General features: G+C 35.0%; 1 protein-coding gene across 1 annotated transcript in view; it reads right to left on the bottom strand.

The window, feature by feature from the left end:
* The window catches only part of LOC134530371 (BRCA1-A complex subunit Abraxas 1-like), a 28,125-nt gene extending 9,683 nt beyond the window's left edge, over window positions 1–18,442 (bottom strand). The window contains exons 1-4 of the mRNA XM_063365135.1: window positions 18,305–18,442; window positions 9,601–9,691; window positions 5,372–5,475; window positions 2,911–3,116 (exon numbers count right to left, since the gene is read on the bottom strand). Coding sequence (XP_063221205.1) covers window positions 2,911–3,116; window positions 5,372–5,475; window positions 9,601–9,691; window positions 18,305–18,388 — 485 coding nt within the window. The 5' untranslated portion in view covers window positions 18,389–18,442. The remainder of the gene's footprint in view (window positions 1–2,910; window positions 3,117–5,371; window positions 5,476–9,600; window positions 9,692–18,304) is intronic.
* Window positions 18,443–18,981: the final 539 nt, after the last annotated feature.

Below are 18,981 nucleotides of genomic sequence, written 5' to 3'. Positions count from 1 at the left end.
TACAAAATGTTAAGCCACCTTCACAGCTAAATTACTTGATCTTAGGTTCACAACTGCTTTTCAGCATTGAAAATAACAATAATGAGAGAAGATGATTTCTTGCTGACATAAAAAAACAGTTCAACGATGAATAACGATACATGATACTTTGATACTGTAGCTGTAGCCTACTGATGACAAACAGACTAAAATGAGTACAAAGCTGTGGCAGTTCAAATGATTAGATACCTCTGTTCTTTAGTTAGTGCACACAATATCTATCATGTCTTATTAGATGTCCACAGTACTTCCAATTTTGTGTTACAGTCACAAAGGCCAAAAATGTTTTTGGCATAGTTCACACTGAGTGATATTACCAGTTACAATTTTACAATTTAAACATACTGGCATGCTTTAGGGCTGGGCTAATTTTTGTAATACACATATTTCTCATAATTATTTTTGTACTGTAAACAAAATTAGGAACTTCCTAGAACACAATTTTGTTTAAATTACATCTGCTGCAAAAAAAAATGCTTTGAATTTGTATAACAGATGCCACCACTAGCCAAAATAATTCTAATTTTCCATGGTTTTCCAAAATCACACCAAGCAACTTACTATACTGCCCTGCTGGTCTAAAATGCAGTAAGTACAATATTTGACCAAAACGGGTCAGATAGCTACATAAGTTTATTTTAATGTTTTCCAGGGTAACTTTGAGGTAATCATATTTGAGTTTGTAAATCCACACTGAATTTAAATAATATTTTTTTTATATCTTTACTAATAATTTTTTGATCATTTCAGTTTTCATTTCGGGATGTGTTTTAGAAACTAGTTTTTAAGATTGTGGTTTATTATAATTTTAAGCATAAGCTACTATTTAGTAATGCCAGAGCCTGAAAGAAAAATGCTTTTTTGGCAACAGAAAGGATGTTGGAAAAACTTTAAAAACTTTTAGGTATTATATTTGCATATTTTATTTCAACAGGTAGTTTATATTAAAAGTATTTATAAATTGTATAGCTACTTAATTTAATTATGTAATGGTGTGTGTGTGTGCATATAATTTTTTTTTTACGTGGTGTGTGTAGAACTTGACATTATGAGTGTCTTGTATTCGTGCTGGACTGACGTACGAAGGAGGGGAAAGAGGGGTGTGACATGAGGAGGTGGTCAGCTGTTGAGCGAGGAGTGTCTCGCCGGCCACGGGCGGTATGGCCCGTCAAGTGGGGTTTATGTGAGTGGTATTTTTCACAAGCCGGGACGTGATGGCGGTTACGCCTTGATGATCATCAAAATTGGCTTTCGACTTTGCTACGGAGTTTGATGCATGACAATGTGCACCTTTTGGTGTAATTCACACTTATGGGAGTGAGAGTTTTTCACAGAGGTGTGCCCTGTGCCAATGGAGTGTGCATATTTTGGCACACACAAGCGAGGTATCTGCAGCCCATGGATTTTGTCAAGAGAGTGTGGCACAGTCTTTTGTGTATAAACCCCTGCTGAAGATTTAAAATCTCCTGAAATTATCATGAAGTTTATCGGTGGTATAAACATTTTGATATAGCAAATTTAACATTAACTGTCACAGCAAAAGCCTAGGCAAATAGTGGCGAAAAATGAAGAAGCCCAGTGTACGTTAGTAGCAATTAGGAAGTAATTTTATAAAAGTCATTTAAACTTTATGAAAGATGCATCTGTTTCAACACAAGTGATGCACACAATTTAGCAACGATGGAAAATGCGTAGAGTCATTGGACCTTGTTATGTAAAAATAAAAGCCTGGGCTGATGAAAGATAAAATTAATGCAACTCAATAATATTCACGTTTATTTCTTGTAACCATTATAATGTTTATAAATGTCTTTTAAATGGCCTTGTTTAATTTTTAAGTATTATGGTAATCTATTAATTAAGCACATACACAATTATGGTATTTTATAATTTAGCTTAATTTTTAAGTAAAGTCATAAAAAGCTTTTCAGTGATAACCAATTCATGAGCCTGTAACTTTTGGTACGTAAGAAATGATGTTACTGTTTTGTTAGTATTAAAATTAAAGGAATGTTAATTAATTTTTTTTACTGCTACTTATAATTTAATTTCTGCTAAAGTTTAAAAGTTGTTTGCGATTTGAGCACATCCCTTTTGATGCAAGAGCGGGTCTAGAATCTGTCGCAGGTTTCAGAGTTTGTTTGAATTTTCACTTACGGCAGCGCCGCGACGCTTTGACGCTGCTCCCAGAGGGGTGCGTTCACCGACTCGGGAGTTTGGGTAGCGACCACAAGTTTTAACTGTGCAGTATGTGTCACCATTCCTTTGAATTCAAATTACAAAATCGGATGGGAAGCGTATACTGCACTCACTTCACACTCGTACAGCAAAACAGGCCACGGTAGATTCATTTCCCAAAATCCCTGGACTGTATCATCATTTGCTAGCGTCTCTAGCGACCTTGCTGTTGCTAACACAAGCCTGAATAAATAAATAAAATAATTAAGTAATTAATTTAATTACATAAATAAGAAATAAAATATAAATTGTGGTACCTGCCCGAATGTAGTACCTACCTGCATGTAGTGCCTGCATCGCGCACTTGTCGATATGCATACGCATACGTTTGTCTTTATGTTGTGCCCACCTCAAAAGTTTCCTGTCGATATGCATACGTATACGTTTGTCTTTATGTTGTGCCCACCTCAAAAGTTTCCTGTCGATATGCATACGCATACGTTTGTCTTTATGTTGTGCCCACCTCAAAAGTTTCCTGTCGATATGCATACGTATACGTTTGTCTTTATGTTGTGCCCACCTCAAAAGTTTCCTGTCGATATGCATACGTATACGTTTGTCTTTATGTCGTGCCCACCTCAAAAAGTTTCCTAACTGTCGGTGGTCGCGGTTGGACCGGTCGGAGACGCGTACCCGTGGCAGTAGCGGAAGAACTTGTGCGAGAAGGCGTGGGTGGCGCCCACGGCCGGCTTCAGCACCACCGAGCTCAGCAGGCACATGGTGAACACGTCTGGCGAAAGGTGCGTCATGGCCGCGCACAGCTCCTTGTGCAGTTGCCTGTCTCTCAGGTACGGGGCAAGCGGTATGGCGCGCCGGAAGCAGTACCAGCCCACCACCTCCTGCGGGCACACACCACGGGCCTGCCTGCACCTTCTGTGCATGTCCCCCCAACGCTGACTCGCAATCAATCCCCCAGCGGAACTGCCAACCTCGTGACATGCAAAAAAAAAAATCAAACCTATTTTCATTCAAGTTTCAATCAAACTTATGTTTTTTTTTCTTGTTTACAAATAAAATGTAATTCTGAAGAAATGCACAGTTAATTATACTATTCACGAACTATTCATTCAATACTTTAAAACTCAGACAGAGAAGTGCCATCCATTCTATCACTTAAGGCAGGTACATATTTTTTTCAACACTCGACACAAGACAACGGAAGACCTTTAATTTGGCCCAATTCTGTAAGAACCAACTCCTAATGGAGGTAAAAAGTGTAATTTTGGTTTAAAAAAATTGCATACAGTAAATTAAGAATGCACAACAAGTAGGTACATAGAGTATGAATTATATATTTTTTTCATTTTTCTGGAATTCAAACTTTATCGGGGTCTCAAGTGGGGGAAGTTTTATTTTATCATAAAAAAATCATTATTGCCATAGCAAAAAAAAAGCTGGATGTAAGAAACTGAGAATGAGTAACTTAATTAATTTTTTAGGGTGAATTAAATTTTTATTTTTGAAATTAGACTCCAAAGGCAGTGAAACGGAGGTACATTAGTTTTAATAGTAATAATCATACATCTAAGCACATTACGCTGGAGATAAAAAAAAACTGAGCAATTATAACATATATTATATGATTCAATTCAATGTTTTTTTAAACCATTTTTTCTAGATTGAACTGCAAAAGGAGTGAAAAGTCAATCAATGTTGTTTTATTATAAAAGTTATATCTCTGAAGCTAATAAAACGGATGAAAGTTTTATGGTATTAATTATAAAAATGCAAAATCAAATATCTCATTTTTACTACATGCTAAAAAAATTTCGTAAGGGGTGAATGATTGCATATTTAACATTAAAATAATATCTTATTATTAAATCCAACTTAATTTAAGATATTTGCAATGATTATAAACAAATCTTAAAATACATTCTCTTAATCAACATTCTTTAAAATATTACCTCAAGCTGAAACAGTGATATATATTAATTTTTAAAAAATGTTAATAGTTCCACTGAATCAGTATTGGCAAAATAAATTTAAATTCAATATAAATATAAGCTATAAAAATATTATGTATTTCATATTTGCGGTAAAAATTAAAGGGATGAGTTTGTTTTCATTTGGTTAACGGATATTGCCATATTTAATAAATCTATAGTTCTGGATTTTCACATAGGCATCCCTGTTAAAAAAAGGAAGTGTGTGAAAAATTTGGAAATTTCATTTAAGTAATACTATGCATAACTAAGAGTCAACTAATACACTCAAAAAAGAAATATAATTTTATACATTTTAAATAAAAATATGCTGGTTTCAAAAATCTTAAAATAATGTAAGTAATTGTAGTAACATGAAATGATTTAATTATTTCAAGCATAGCTATAACAAAAATAAATGAAAGTGTAAGTGTAAACAATGGCATAATCTTAATTAAAATGAAATAGGAAGGTGTTTTCATTTTTTTATAATTAAGTATCTCATTAAATGAAAAGTAGGTATGATTTCATCAAGGTAAAATATATCATTGATCACGCTAACACAGGAAATAAAAAGACATTTAGTCTTTACTAAAAATTAAAAAAACTTAAACATAACCACTTTCGAAAATATCACTCTTAAATGATTTTTGTTATGATCAGATGTTTTACACACCATACAATTTATTGTGTCTCTTTCTTTAGTAAAACTAATTGGAATCAAAAAACATTCTTTTCTTACAATGGTAAAATATCAGCAATATTCTGAGATTGTGCGAGCGAAGCCGCGGGTTATTAGCTAGCGTTAGATATAATAATTAATTTTGTGAGTGGTTATCTTAAAAACTCACAGTGCAGATTCCAGCTCAATACTAGATCATTGTACCAGTCACTCAGGCCGTCAGGTGGCACGACACATAATGCAAAGAAATGTAAGGGCCTCGAAGGCAAGCAGTTTTCTCTGTAGTTCTCTGGCTTACCCCAAGCACTCCACTTCCATCGCTGACTAGTCCCAAAATCTCATAAGGCATCACATTCAAAGCATACAGCCATATAATGGTTGCACCCATAAAGCCTGTCAGGTTGGTACCCCCTGAGGTGCACCCCACATGCTATATGTTCAAGGGGGTATGGCCACCTACGTCAATCAGAAAGACAGTAAATCTTACCTTCTCTCTGTCCTTCAGAAATGCCTTCAGCTTGTTTCTGTCAATTTTTCCCAGTCCATTGTAAAATGGGAATGGTTTAAAAAATGGCATAACAGAATGTATATCTGTGAACAAATAAGACTTTTAAAAATACATGCTACCAAAAATTTTTACAATCCTAAAAAACACAAAAAAAAAGTATCATTTCTTTTTTGCTTGTTGGTTCTCAATGAATGGATTAAGGCTTCGTGTCTGATCGACATATGGATCATTGAGACTATGTGGGTGTTGAGGTTAGAATGGAGCCTTGACGAAATGAATGGGTGGGAATCCACCGGCTCACAGCAAAGGTCACCACATATTTCACTTGCATACAACCCTCATCTGACCCTGCTGGGAATTGAACCCAGATCACAATGACATGGGGTTCAAACCAGAGTCCTCTGGAATGCACTTCCAATTCCTTGCCACAATATCATCTTGCACTGTATCATATTAGTTGTACATTTATTGCTATGATTATATGGTTTAATGCAGAAATATGTTGATACAATCCAGACATCCTGGGCTAGCTATGGTCTGAATTGCACATAAAAAAACAATAAAAATAATTGATCACTTTAAGACATAGGTTAAAACAGTTTGTGAAACATTTAAGTGGTGAATGTGATTGATGAATTTAGGATGACATTTTGTTTCAAATAAAAGAGTTAATAGCCGAAGTTTTAGATTTTATCTTATTTTACAAAATCTTGTCACAGGTTTCAATTTTGTAAACAATTAACACCGCTCACGGAAACTCATATATTGGAATCCACATTTACTTAACTGTCTAATGTCATAAAATCCAGCGGTTGCTCCCAATCAAACGGCGAGGCCTTAATCCTCCCAACGTGGCTACAGGATTTTTCAAAATGGCTCCACTAGACCTATGCTGCCGCCCGTGGTAAAAAATTCAAACTAATACTGTCCGAAGAATGTTTATCAGCACGACCCGGATAACAAGAGTGAAAATGTTAGCTATTTGTGAGCCACTGACAAAAAAAACACAACCTTACATGGTGACTTCCAAACGATGACTCGTCAGACAAAGCACAGTATAAAAACCCACACAAAATCCTTGAAACATAACATAGCTGCGGACTTCCGCAATAAAAACATCTCCCTAGTGACTACAAATACTGTTCTTACAAATACTATTACGTGATTTCCTGGTTAGAGAGCTTTTCCACGGTCCTTGCAAACATCTCTGTCACTATCTAACAGAATGTGATAAATATAGTCTATCACTAGGGCGCCACAGCGTTACGCATCTATCTTTCTTCCTTTCTCTCTTTCACAAAAACCACTGTCCCATGTTTTACAGGATGGACTAAAAGTCAGGAAGGGGTTACCTATAACTGAATAACTTTTTATTTATTTATAATTAGTTTCCACTGATTTTCACAGACTTAGAAAGACCAAGGCTGGAAGACTGCTTACACTAATGTGTGGAATACATTTTGTGAAAATTTGTTTGGTGATTCATTATTCTTTTCTCCTTTTTTTGTTTCAGATTCTGACTGGAGGAGGACGGAAGATTAACCATGGAAAAATTCAGCACTGTTCAAGGAAACAAATTTGGGCTCTGAGGACCATTTTCATCCATTGCATCATCCCTAGAAATACGTACTGACATAAACTGGCCCTCCTGTTCACCTGACCTAACTCTGCTTGATTTTTTTTTTCTTGGGGCTATCTGAAGGACAAAGTGTATTTGAAAAAACCACTAACAATATAGCAGCTCAAGGACACTATGCATGCAAAAATACAGGCACTCTGACTTGAAGTGTTGACCCCTGTGATGAATCATGTAAAGGGCCCATATCTGTGAGGCCTATAATGGAGGACTTCTTACCTGAGATTATAGTCCACACAAGTGTGAACAATTTCCCATCCTAGGTCTTTAAGTATGTGAAAAACCAATGGAAACTAACGATAAATAAAAAAAGTTATTCAGTTATAACCACATCATGACTTTTGACCGACCTTAGAAACATTAAAAAAAACCTACAAAAACATACATAAATATATAGTTATAAAAATAACATTTAAATGAAATAAAATACTGAAAAACACACTTACATAAATAGTAAACTCGCCAAACTTGTGGCAACCTATCAAATATAGCTAAATAGTTTTATTAATAATTAAACATTAGAAAATACAATACAATTCAATAAAATAAAAATTCAAAACTAGATCATGACCTTGAACATACATAATCACCTGACATACTCTGCCTTACTGGAAAATACCCTATCACAAGAAAACACTGCAAAGCTGGGGAGAACAGGGACCTGCAATGCCAAACTGTGTCCAGATATAAAAATTGATTTAATGACTTTAGTATACCACTTTATTACAGATATGTTGTTCTGTATGTAAACATATCAATATTGTGTTTTATTTGAAAGAACCTACAGGCTTTTCTCGAACAGAGATTCAGTTGAGCATGTACGTATTTGTATATGGTGCACCTACAATTATTTGTACGATTTAAATGTGTCCCGTCTTCAAAAAGTTTGAGAACCATTAGAGACAATGTTGGCCATGAGGTGAGAATACAGCATTGACGGAATGAATAGGTGTGGGGGGTTTAAACAAGAGCACCCTAAGAAAACCCTCAGGCTCACTGCAACATCTGCCATGTTTCTCACCTGCAAACAATCTGGGTTTTACCCTGCAGGGAATTGAGGCCCAATCGTCTTGGAGGGAGGCAAGTGATGTGACAGTTGACCATCTGCAGCTACTCAATCTAGTTAGCAGATTGAACCACTGAAGTTTTAGATAAGCTCACCGGACAAAAAATTAGTCACCCCTCAAGAAATCATTACAAGCATTATATAACACAGTGTAACTCCACCTCTGGACTTAATAACTGCCTGGATTCAGTTAGGAAGTGAGTCCACAAGGTTTTGCAGGTAAGTTGCATCCAGGTTAAGCCACTCGCTGAGGATTTGATTGTGCAATTCCACCAAATTGCGGGGATGCTGATGTCAGCGTTTCACCTGCTGTTCCAACATGTCCCACAGATTTTCAAAGGGGTTCAAGTCAGGTGATTTTGCAGGCCAATCGAGATGTAACAGGGTGGGGGAGTGATCACAAAACCAGTCACATGTGTCCAGCCCTATGAACTTTGCTGTTGTCATCTTGAAAAATCGGGGTATTCTCATCATGCAGAGGTTGACTGAAGGGCAACACCTGATCATCCAGAATGTTTAAATAAACTTGCTGGTTCAAGTTAGTAGTCACCGCAGTGAGCTTGCCCAATCCATGATACGAAAAACACCCTCAAAACATCACAGACCCACCTCCGGCTTGAACCTGACCTTGCACACATCCAGGATGAAATGCTTCATTTGGCCTTCGGTGCACTCTAAGATATGTGTCATTGGAATAAAGGCAAAAACATGATTTGTCAGACCGCATTACGTCCCACCAGTCAGTTACTGTCCATGTTTGATGATTAGTAGCCCACTGAAGACGCGCAGCTTCATGAGCCTGTATGAGCAATGGCCTCTTGCGAGGTGACCGACTCCCAATATTCACTGTATGTAGTTCCCGTCACAATGTATTCTCGCTAGCAGGTTGGGATGGAGCTTCTTCACAGACTGCAGCAATACCAGTCAGATTTGGAAGCCATTTTGATTCACATGTCGTGAAACGCATCTTCAGTCTCTCTCAGTCAAGATCTTTTTCGAACCACAATTCTGACGTCTTTCGTAGCCACGTGTAGTACATCACTGCTTGTAGACACGTTAACAGTCTGCTGTGACATGGGCACGGCCAAACACGATTGTCCGTTTTTACGGTTTGTTACATAAAAACATGTTTCAGCCAAAGGTTTTAAATAAAGATTAAAATTTTTACACTAAATTATAATGGATTTCATGCTAATGACTTTTTTTCTCTTTCAACCTTTGATATTTTCACCCCTTGCAGTAATAGTTTGCTAAATAAAAATTTACTTTGGACAAGTTTTAGACAATATTTAAAAAGTTAAATAAACATAAGAATGAATTCGAAAAAAGTACATCCTTACGTCTACCCAAGTTGACGTACAGAGTCCGCTTGAAACATCAATGTCTCACCTATCGCTACTGCACGAGACTCGTTCGCTGCGCCATCTGTAGAGGCTTAACGATCCATCTGTGCATGCGTACTAGGGGGACTAAATTTTTATCCGGTGAGCTCATTAAAGTACTTACTAATGAGAGTTTCCATGGTTTCATTGTTCATGTGGGAGTCACTTATAGTGTCCGTCACATGGTTCATGACAGCTCCAAGCAGCAGCCCTACCTGCAACAACCAGAATATAGTTTTGGACAGCCCAAATTCTCAACAAAAACAAATATCTCATACTATTTGGAACAATAAACACAACTTAAGTAAATATTAAGCTTTTTGGCAAACTATGTTTTTTTTTTTTAAATTTTGCATAACACAGTAAGTGTTGAAAATAATACTGATTAATATTAAACTTTGCAAAAACCAGACAGTGACTGCATGCAATGTAATAGTTTATAACAATAAGTGTATTTCTGTTTGAATTATATCACAGGTACAGTAACTGAACATTAACTTTCTGATAAACATTAGAACCTGCAAATAATATTCAGACTGAGGCACAGTATGTTGCCCAAACATAAAAATTGTGCAGTATGTTCCTTCGCTCTGTTTTCCTCACTGGAAAAAAATTAATCAATAAATAAAATATCTACCAAACCGTATAATTTAAACATGTATTGGTCTTGCCTTTTGATTCATACATGATCAATAGATTCATTTATAGATACAACAACAAAATTTAAAACTGAAGCATCACCACTGAGAGTAATGAGGTAAGCTCAGGCTAGCTTATAACACAATAACCAAGAAATTAACTCATAATATGTAATTCCTTGTTTTCTCCATTTTTACAGTGTTTATAGCCCAATTCAGATGCTAGAGACCTGCACTAAATTTGATATTACAAGCTATTCTACTGGAAAGTAACAAGAGCACACAGAATCTGTGTAACTAAGTGAATTGCACCAGAAAAAGAATAGCTGAATGCAGCTATACACATTAAGAATTGTGGTTTCCCGGCCTCTGGAACATGCTTGCAATATAACTCCAATACTTAAGTTGAAGACAAGGCCATCAAGAGAAAAAACCAAAGCCCAGGGGCAAACAATCATTTAACGCACAACTTTTAAAACCCCACAATTAAAAATAAATCTAAGGACTGTAAAGTTTACTGTAGCCATAACTGTAAACGTGATATGTACATATCACGTTACTTGTAAGATTTCCTATGAGTTCTATTAACAACACACTTGTAATTTCCATCCTATCAGTATAAAAAGAAAGCTCTAAACTCAACAGAGGCCTCCGTTGCCTTGGCACTAGGGATATGGCACCCTTTCCCACCCCTTGCCCTCTTTCTCGACAGCCCTGAGAGCTTAAGTAGCCCGGAGTGACACTGCAATATTTGTTAAATTAGTTTGATTAAATATATTTAATCACAACACTTTCCTTAACATAAAATTTTTTATTCTTCTAAAAATTATTAAAATCAGTTTTCCAAAATTTGACATTTTTAATACTTGAATTATTCCAGACATTGGTTTGGTCCCAGAGCACCACTGTTAAACATATGTACAACACTAATAAGCATAGGCGTACTCATGGGGAGAATTTTCAGGGTTCAACCCCCCCTCCCCCAACCTCAAAATAAAGACAAGAAAATAGTTAACGCTCATGTCATTCGAAATGCATTGTATTAAGTTTTGCACAGTGTGACAAGCAAGATAATGACACCTAGCAGCCCCACTGGTAATCAAATACAAAAAAAATTTAATCGCAGTGGTTGGTCAGTTATAAGTCTCAAATCGTAGTAATTGATTATGTTTTAGTTATATTGTCTTATTTGGGATTTACTCCTGGTCGAAAGTGAGGTCATTAGAGACGATAACACACAACTAAACCGAATACTGCAAAGAACTCAGCCACAGCCTGGAGTAATTTTGGGAAAACTATGGAACATCGAAGTCAAAGTAGTTTACCTTGCCTAAAATAGTGAAAAATGTAACTGTCTAGTTTCCAAAAGTGACTACCATTTGCAAAAGTGTCTTACATAAACTAATATGTGAACACAAATAATCTGAAAGGGATTTTCATAAAAAAAAATTATCAACAAATTTATGCATATAATATTGCAAACAATAACAAATATGTGTATAAGAAGGCATGTTAGTTAAACGAGCTCTGAAACAAGATGGTAATAGTAAAGTGTAACATTGACCTCATTTTTTGTACATAAGTTCATGCTATATTTTGTTATCTGAAATAACTATAATGCTGTTAAACATTTTTTTTTCCTTCAGAATTATTATCAAAGTTAAGAGAAACATGATAAAACTCTAGTAATAAATACACTAAAATAAAAATACCTCATAAGTTTTATTAGAAAAATAAAATGTGTCAGATTAATTGGTCTATTTTATGCAGTCATAGCAACTTTCTACTTTAATGATATTTCAAAGTAGGTACAGTTCTATTAAATCCACATTTTCTTTAACCTCCTCAGTGGCAAATTAATAAGACTGCTTGAAAACAATTTAAAGCGAATGTACATTATACTGTACACAGATTTGTGATTAGGTCAAAGAAATACAAAACCCTTCAGAAAATTGTTTGAAAGTCAGTGTACACTTTACTGCACTTATAATATATGTAATGTAGGTGTCTATAGTTTGTGATGATATCTATGAATTTTGATTTGTTGTTTCAAAATTGGCGGTTTGGTGTTGCGTTGTTGTAGATGCTCAAAGAAACGAATGTGACTTAGTTGCTATAGTCTCTGTTTCAAAAAATCTTATATTTGCACACAAAAGAAGTATTGATGTGAGAATATAAAATGAATTGTGTCTGAAAAGTTGATTATTTTCAACAATAACAGGTCAAGAAAAATAATGTACAGTATAGTGTACATAGTCATGTCAGTAGAGTATGTTTTGTAGTGATTTGTATAGCTTGTTTCGATTACATTGTTGTAAATAATGAGTGCTATGGAGCACACTTACAGTAAAATTGTATTTACAAGTGATATATTTGACTTGATTGAATCTGGAAATATTTCTGATCTAGAAAACTTGAGTGACAATGAAGAACTTGTGTGTGACAAAGAATTATATAATGCGGGATTTCGGGTGGGCTCTGAAGTGAACTCTGAAAATGATCAGGTAAATTTTGAAGAAGAAATCCATCAAAATAACAGCGAAGAATTAGTAGGTGTTGAAGACGTTGCAGCTATTGAAGAATGTACAGCTGTGGAAGATTTATCTGTCGTGGAGGAAAGTATAAGAGAATCTTTGAACACAGTGACTACACCTAAAAGTGAAATTCGTTGGACAAAAAAAATTTACACATGCAGACCAACCCCGGAATGGAATTCGCCCTCTCCTGTGGATGATATTCCCTCCCCACTCCACATATTTCGCAAATATGTTCCAGTTTAATTGTTAGAAGATGCATGCAATTTTACTCAAATGTATGCCCTACAAAATAACAAAACATTCAAGGACTGCTCCATTCATGAACTAGAGTCTGTGATTGCTCTTCATATCCTAATGGGCTCACTCCAACTTCAACGAGCTGAGCTTTATTGGGACCCAACAATCAACATAGAGCTTGTATTTTATGAAATTGTGTGATTTTTTATGTCATATTTTATAATTTTTACTGAATATTTGTGTTTTGTGTATTTTTTATTCAGAATTTTATGATATTGTTTCTATTAGTAACGTAAAATTTAATTGCTATTACATGTTATTCAAAGAAAATAGTGGTAAATATAAACATATTTTATATGACAGATGTAAACAACATTCTTTTATCGATTTGAATTGAGGGAAAATGTACATTATACTGTACATACTATAAATCGTAAACAAACGAAGTCATAGATATGATACAAGTATAAGTGTATACAGGAACAGGACCACCAACATTAGTGAAAAAACTTTACATCATATTTTTATAATGTGTAATACGTTTTCGGCTCTGAATCATTCCAAATTTGTGATGTACAGTATACAGCCCAAATCCACTGAGGAGGTTAAACACTGACTTTGCTTCTCAAAATACCAGATAGATGAATGAAAATAATTCCAACATAACACAATGGCTACTAGTTACCATACAGTTATTATTTTAATTTAAGTTAATATATTTTAGAAAAATTTTCTTGTTTTTTTTTTCTTTTTTCAATGGAGAATCGAATATTTTCCGCAGCATGTTTCTTTTCAGCTTCTTTTCCTGCATTATGCACAGCCTCAAACATAGCTTGTGCTACTCCTATTTCTACCTTGTTCTTCTGAGCAGCAACAATTTTTTTAATCTTACACTTGCCTCTTCTAACAATTTGTCTGCAGTACTTCTTCCTCTCAAACACATAAGTTTCATTTCATCATGCTTTCTTTCATCAAGTTTCTCTTCTTTATTGCCTCAGAAGATCTTTTTACTTCAGCCTCTAATTTTTATCAAATTATCCATAAAACACCTAGCGAATGGAGTATCACATGCAATTATTAAAAAAAAGAAAGTGTCTTTTGAGTATCTTCACAGGTGAAGATGATTAAGTATGATTAAAGTAAAACACTATTTAAATGCAAAATTGGTTTTATAACTACACTAGATAGCACAATGACATCAGTTTTTTTAGATAGTATACTTGTGGTTATAGTCTCCACTTGCCAATTGTTTCCAAATGGACAATTTATTAAAGATAATTAATCAAACATATATTAAAAAACAATTAATTTTATATTACTCTGGTACATGCAGCATTTTTTAACTGGCAAAAAGTGACAGTAAAGTAACTTCAATCAAAATTTAGTGAACAGAAGTGACTTTTCAAAAATTAAGTGACTTTTAGTGAAAAAAAAGTGACCTACTTTGAGGCCTGCAATGGCCGTACATGAATATCTACCCAGGTCCTATCCACTGTGCTACATCACTCAGTCTACATATTTTGTTTAAAACAAAAATGAGCCTTTTAAATATTACAGCCTAACTTCTTCTAAAAGTATGTTTACTGCATCTTTCCTGTACGGACAGTCCCTTTACAGATCGCTTTTAGACATAGCCAAGAGTGTGAGAGAGTGAGTTGGTAAGGGGCGGGCATAGTAAGTGAAACAAATTACACTACTGTATTTAAAAATAAATTAAAAAATATGTTGAACATGTATTTTCTATACAATAGTGTGTGTTTCATTAATAAATATTGGTAAAACTGAAAACGCCTTAATTTATTTGACATTATTAAAAAAAAAAAAATTGTATACTATCAAAATTTTGGTTTTCCGAAACTATCTCTGCCTCCTTTATTTCAGTTAAGAGAAGTCTACTGTGTATGTTATTCTGCTATGTTTTTAGCACAGGGCAAGTAATCAATATGGCGTGGAACTGCCGCATGAGTACTAATGTTATGAATGATAATCAAGAGGCAACGCTGGCATCAATTTGTTTTGTTCACAGTTTTTAAGTTTGCACTTTTATTTTTGAGTTGCCTAAAGCCATACAGGTTACCCTGTGATTTGCTGTTATTTTAATTTAGGAGAATATTTACTTTACGTATGTAATGACAGGCCAAAACTTCAACATCAGAATGCTTAAAAACAAAAGCCAGCATGCGAAAATAAGAGGTAATTTAGAAGTCTTTAGGCATAGCCTAATCCTCATAAACATGTGCTATAGTTAAGGTAGTGTTGTATTAAGATTGTAGGCTGTAGTTAATTCATTTTTATGTGCACAGTACCCTATGTGATGTAACATGGTACATTCAGCTGTGAGCTCTTTGCATGTTAAGTCACATAGGTGGAAAAGCAAACGTGTCATTCCCGACATGGACGTCAAGGTGAGCTGCCATGCCGACCGAGGTGAAACTCACAGTGAGTCTGCCAGTCGACTGACCGCAAGTGTGGGTGGCAGCGGGACAGAGGACGAGGGACAGCGGACGAGGCGATACATGTGTTGGCTGTGCTGGGTAGATTTCCTCAATTTATGAAAAGACATCCAAAAATTTTACAGTCAAGACCAGTCTAGCAAAGTGAAGCCATTCTGTTATCTATACTAATATTATAAAGCTGAAGAGATTGTTTGTTTGTTTGTTTGAACGCGCTAATCTCAGGAACCACTGGTCCGATTTGAAAAATTATTTCAGTGTTGGATAGTACATTTATCATGGAAGGCTATATGCTATATTATATTATCAATAACATTAGGGATCCTAAACTAAAAGTCCAATTTATAACCAAATGCATTGGAGGGGGTTAGATACAACATGCAGTACACGTACGAAGTGTGTGTTGACAATGCCGCAGGCACTAGAAGTTTATTTCCTATTGCCTATTAACATTGTTGCCACGCACTAGATGCCTTATCATTCTTAATTTTCCCATACAAGTAAAAAACACCAGTGTGATATTAACAACGAAGCAATCAGTAACCTTATAAGAGTTCAATTAGTATTTAAATACTTTTTATCACTTTAAATCGCAAACTTAAACTATTGTTTTTTTCCTCTCTCTGTGTTTAATTTGTTTGTTTTTTCTTTTATAGAATTATTTTTATTATTTTTAATTAATATTCATTTTTCGGACCATCAACAATTTTCCTCTCCCGTTACAATTCTGACAAGGACTTGTCAGAATTGTCAGATTGACTTGAAATTTAGCATAGTTACTCATTTTGTGATGTAGACGCTAACTAAGAACGGATTCTGCGGAAATCCGATCCCAAGGGGAGTTTCGGGGGCGTAATATATCAAAATTTCCACTTTTGGTAGGAAATCACCATGGCAACGGCTATTACTTTGTTGATGCTTCATTCGTCTCTATGGCAACGACTATTTCATTGTTAGTGCAGTCCTCATCACCGTTGAAATTTTGCGGGTACTTTAAATATCAAAAATTGCCCGTTTTTCAAGTAGGTATATATATTTTACAGACTTGAAACTTCACAGTAATGTTCCTTATATTACGCAGGATGACATTTTCCGAAAATTAGATCCCATGGATGGTTAAAACCAGGCAACAGAGGGTACTTTGTCTGCATGAGAACAGGATTTTGCATTGTTCATGCCTTCTGCATCTCCATGGCAACGGGCAATGGGCATCGCGCGGCAGTGGCGTACCCACAAGGAGGGGCATGTATAATGAGCGGCGCAAGAGTGATCTGCCTGTAGACTGCCGTAGCGAAGTACGGGTACATCAGTTGTATGTTACGTGCACGAGTCGGGAAACCATCGGTACTATTCATTTTCTCTCCGGTACATTATACAGCATTGTAATAAATTTTCACTGAATTTTTTTTTATTTACCATTACTGTAAAATGGGAGATGTGGCTTAATTTTTTTCCATTAGTATAACCGTGCGAAGCCGGGTCGGGCATCTAGTCTCTAATAGACTTCAGCCCTGCTGAAAACAGTAATAAAATCTTCTGCAAAAATTCCATTTTAAAACATGGAAGAATTAATTATAGGGAAGCAGTTTACATTTCACCAATAACTATTTTACAACTTTTTCTCATAAGTTACGAGAAAAGTGGGGCAGGGGTCGATACTTAAATGTGGGTAAATATTTAAAGTAGCAGCTCAAAAGTGGCACTAAAATAAAAGCTTTAAGTGGTAATAAAAAAAGTATTTTTTTTTACATTCAAAAAATAAACACTCAAAAATTGATTTATTCAGTCTCTTGTTTTATTTCTAAATATTCTAAGGTGATGCATTACCATAATTAATTTCCATATTTATTCCCACATTTATCACATTTTAACGTATGCCTGTGCAGAAACGTGGGTGTTCCCTTCCGTACTTGCAAACGTGCCTCAATAATGATACAGACCATAAAATCAGAACCAATCACGTAGCGAGGTATTAAGTAACATAATAAAGATACTTACCACATTTTTAAATCAATATAGGTATTTCTCATTTTGAATGGCTTTTATCCTACAATTTCCCTCGATTTTGTAGCCCTGCCCATTAGCAAATTTTTCTCAGAAATCTAGTATAAATTTCAAAATGCTGTTTTAGGGGAAAATACAGGAACATCTGTAGTGTTTTAAACAAAAAAATAAATTTGTATTTTAATTTGGTGGGTTTTTCATTTTAAAAATCTGAAAATGGCGTTATTGAGCACTACAGATATTCCTGTATTCACCCTGAAGAGTTTTGAAATTCTGATTAAATTCTGAGAAACTCACAAGTGGGCAGGGTCATGAAGTCGAGCGAAATTGTGGGATAAAAGCTATTGAAAACTATAAATAACTAGGCTATATTGATTTTAAAATTGCAGCAAGTATCTTTGTTCCAAAACTTAATGTTGTTGCTGCACGACAGATTCTGATTTTAAGGTCTCTTAATGTCATTATGGGCAAACTGTTTGCAAGCACAGTAGGAACTCACGAACGGTGGTAGCCGGATTAAAATAATAAAATTGTATGTGAATTTCTTGAAATATCGATATGCACCTCCAAAATACATTTACGAATTTTTATATTTTTTGTGACACCCCAACAGTAAACAATTACCGCAGCAACTTTCAAAATCTAACAAGCAAAATATAATTTAAAATTTGCAAACTTTTGATATAATACTATAACGCTAGGCCCTACGCACTATCCAATTTATTTAAAAAAAAAGCTTATATTAATTTAATTAATCAAAATTGGACGCAAATTTAATAAACTATTCTATATACCCTTAAATTTAGGTAAAGCCTATTAAGAATATGCTATACCCCTTTAGACACTTCAATGTTGACATGCCAACTTTTGGTACAGTAGTGACACAAGAAGGTTACGCAGAAAAAACTTAGCACAATTAAAAAATATCAACAGAAATATTACTTAATTACGGGTTTTACCTGATTTCCAGGACATTTTACGCTTTCGCATAGCAAAAACGATAATGCTGGTCCAGAAACAGTGACACAAACAGTTTCCGCCATATCAAAACAACATATGAAAATCCACTCTGTGAAGACCGGAATTATTGAAGATAACATCTACGGTTCCTAAAACAAGTGACATACGCTTAAATAATTACTGGGGGGAAAAAACAAATTGCAATTGAGTTATTTTTATAGTATTTATTTATTTTTTTATTGTCAAAGAAATGTGTTATATGTTTGTAATTGATATGATATGGCTAGCTAAAACTTACAGTCTACCTCACAAGCGCCATATTGTAATACCCAAAACAATGCAAACTTGTACTTCACCAAGTCTGATGATGGGTATTAAGAATGAGAATTTTCGTTTTAAAACAAGGTCACGATCATAAAAAAATAGTAATTAAAAACAATTTCCACCCAGAAAAAATATGTTTCAACAATGTGTCATGGTCCACGGTCTCGTACTGAAGACCCGGAGTGAACCTAGTGTAATTACTGGTGTAAGAAAGTTTCCGGGAGGATGCCAGGCTAGCTTCCCACTAACTGATTTTGTGTGGGTCAGCAGCCCCAGCATGCTTCACTAGGTTCTAGGCTATTGGAAATAATATATTGGGTTAGGTTGTAACTTTGAAATAAAAGCCAGTGTT

The sequence above is a fragment of the Bacillus rossius genome, chromosome 3, assembly GCF_032445375.1.
Source record: "Bacillus rossius redtenbacheri isolate Brsri chromosome 3, Brsri_v3, whole genome shotgun sequence".
Taxonomy (NCBI): domain Eukaryota; kingdom Metazoa; phylum Arthropoda; class Insecta; order Phasmatodea; family Bacillidae; genus Bacillus; species Bacillus rossius.
Note: the sequence above shows the minus strand (reverse complement) of the source record. Positions and strands in the feature narration are given on the sequence as shown.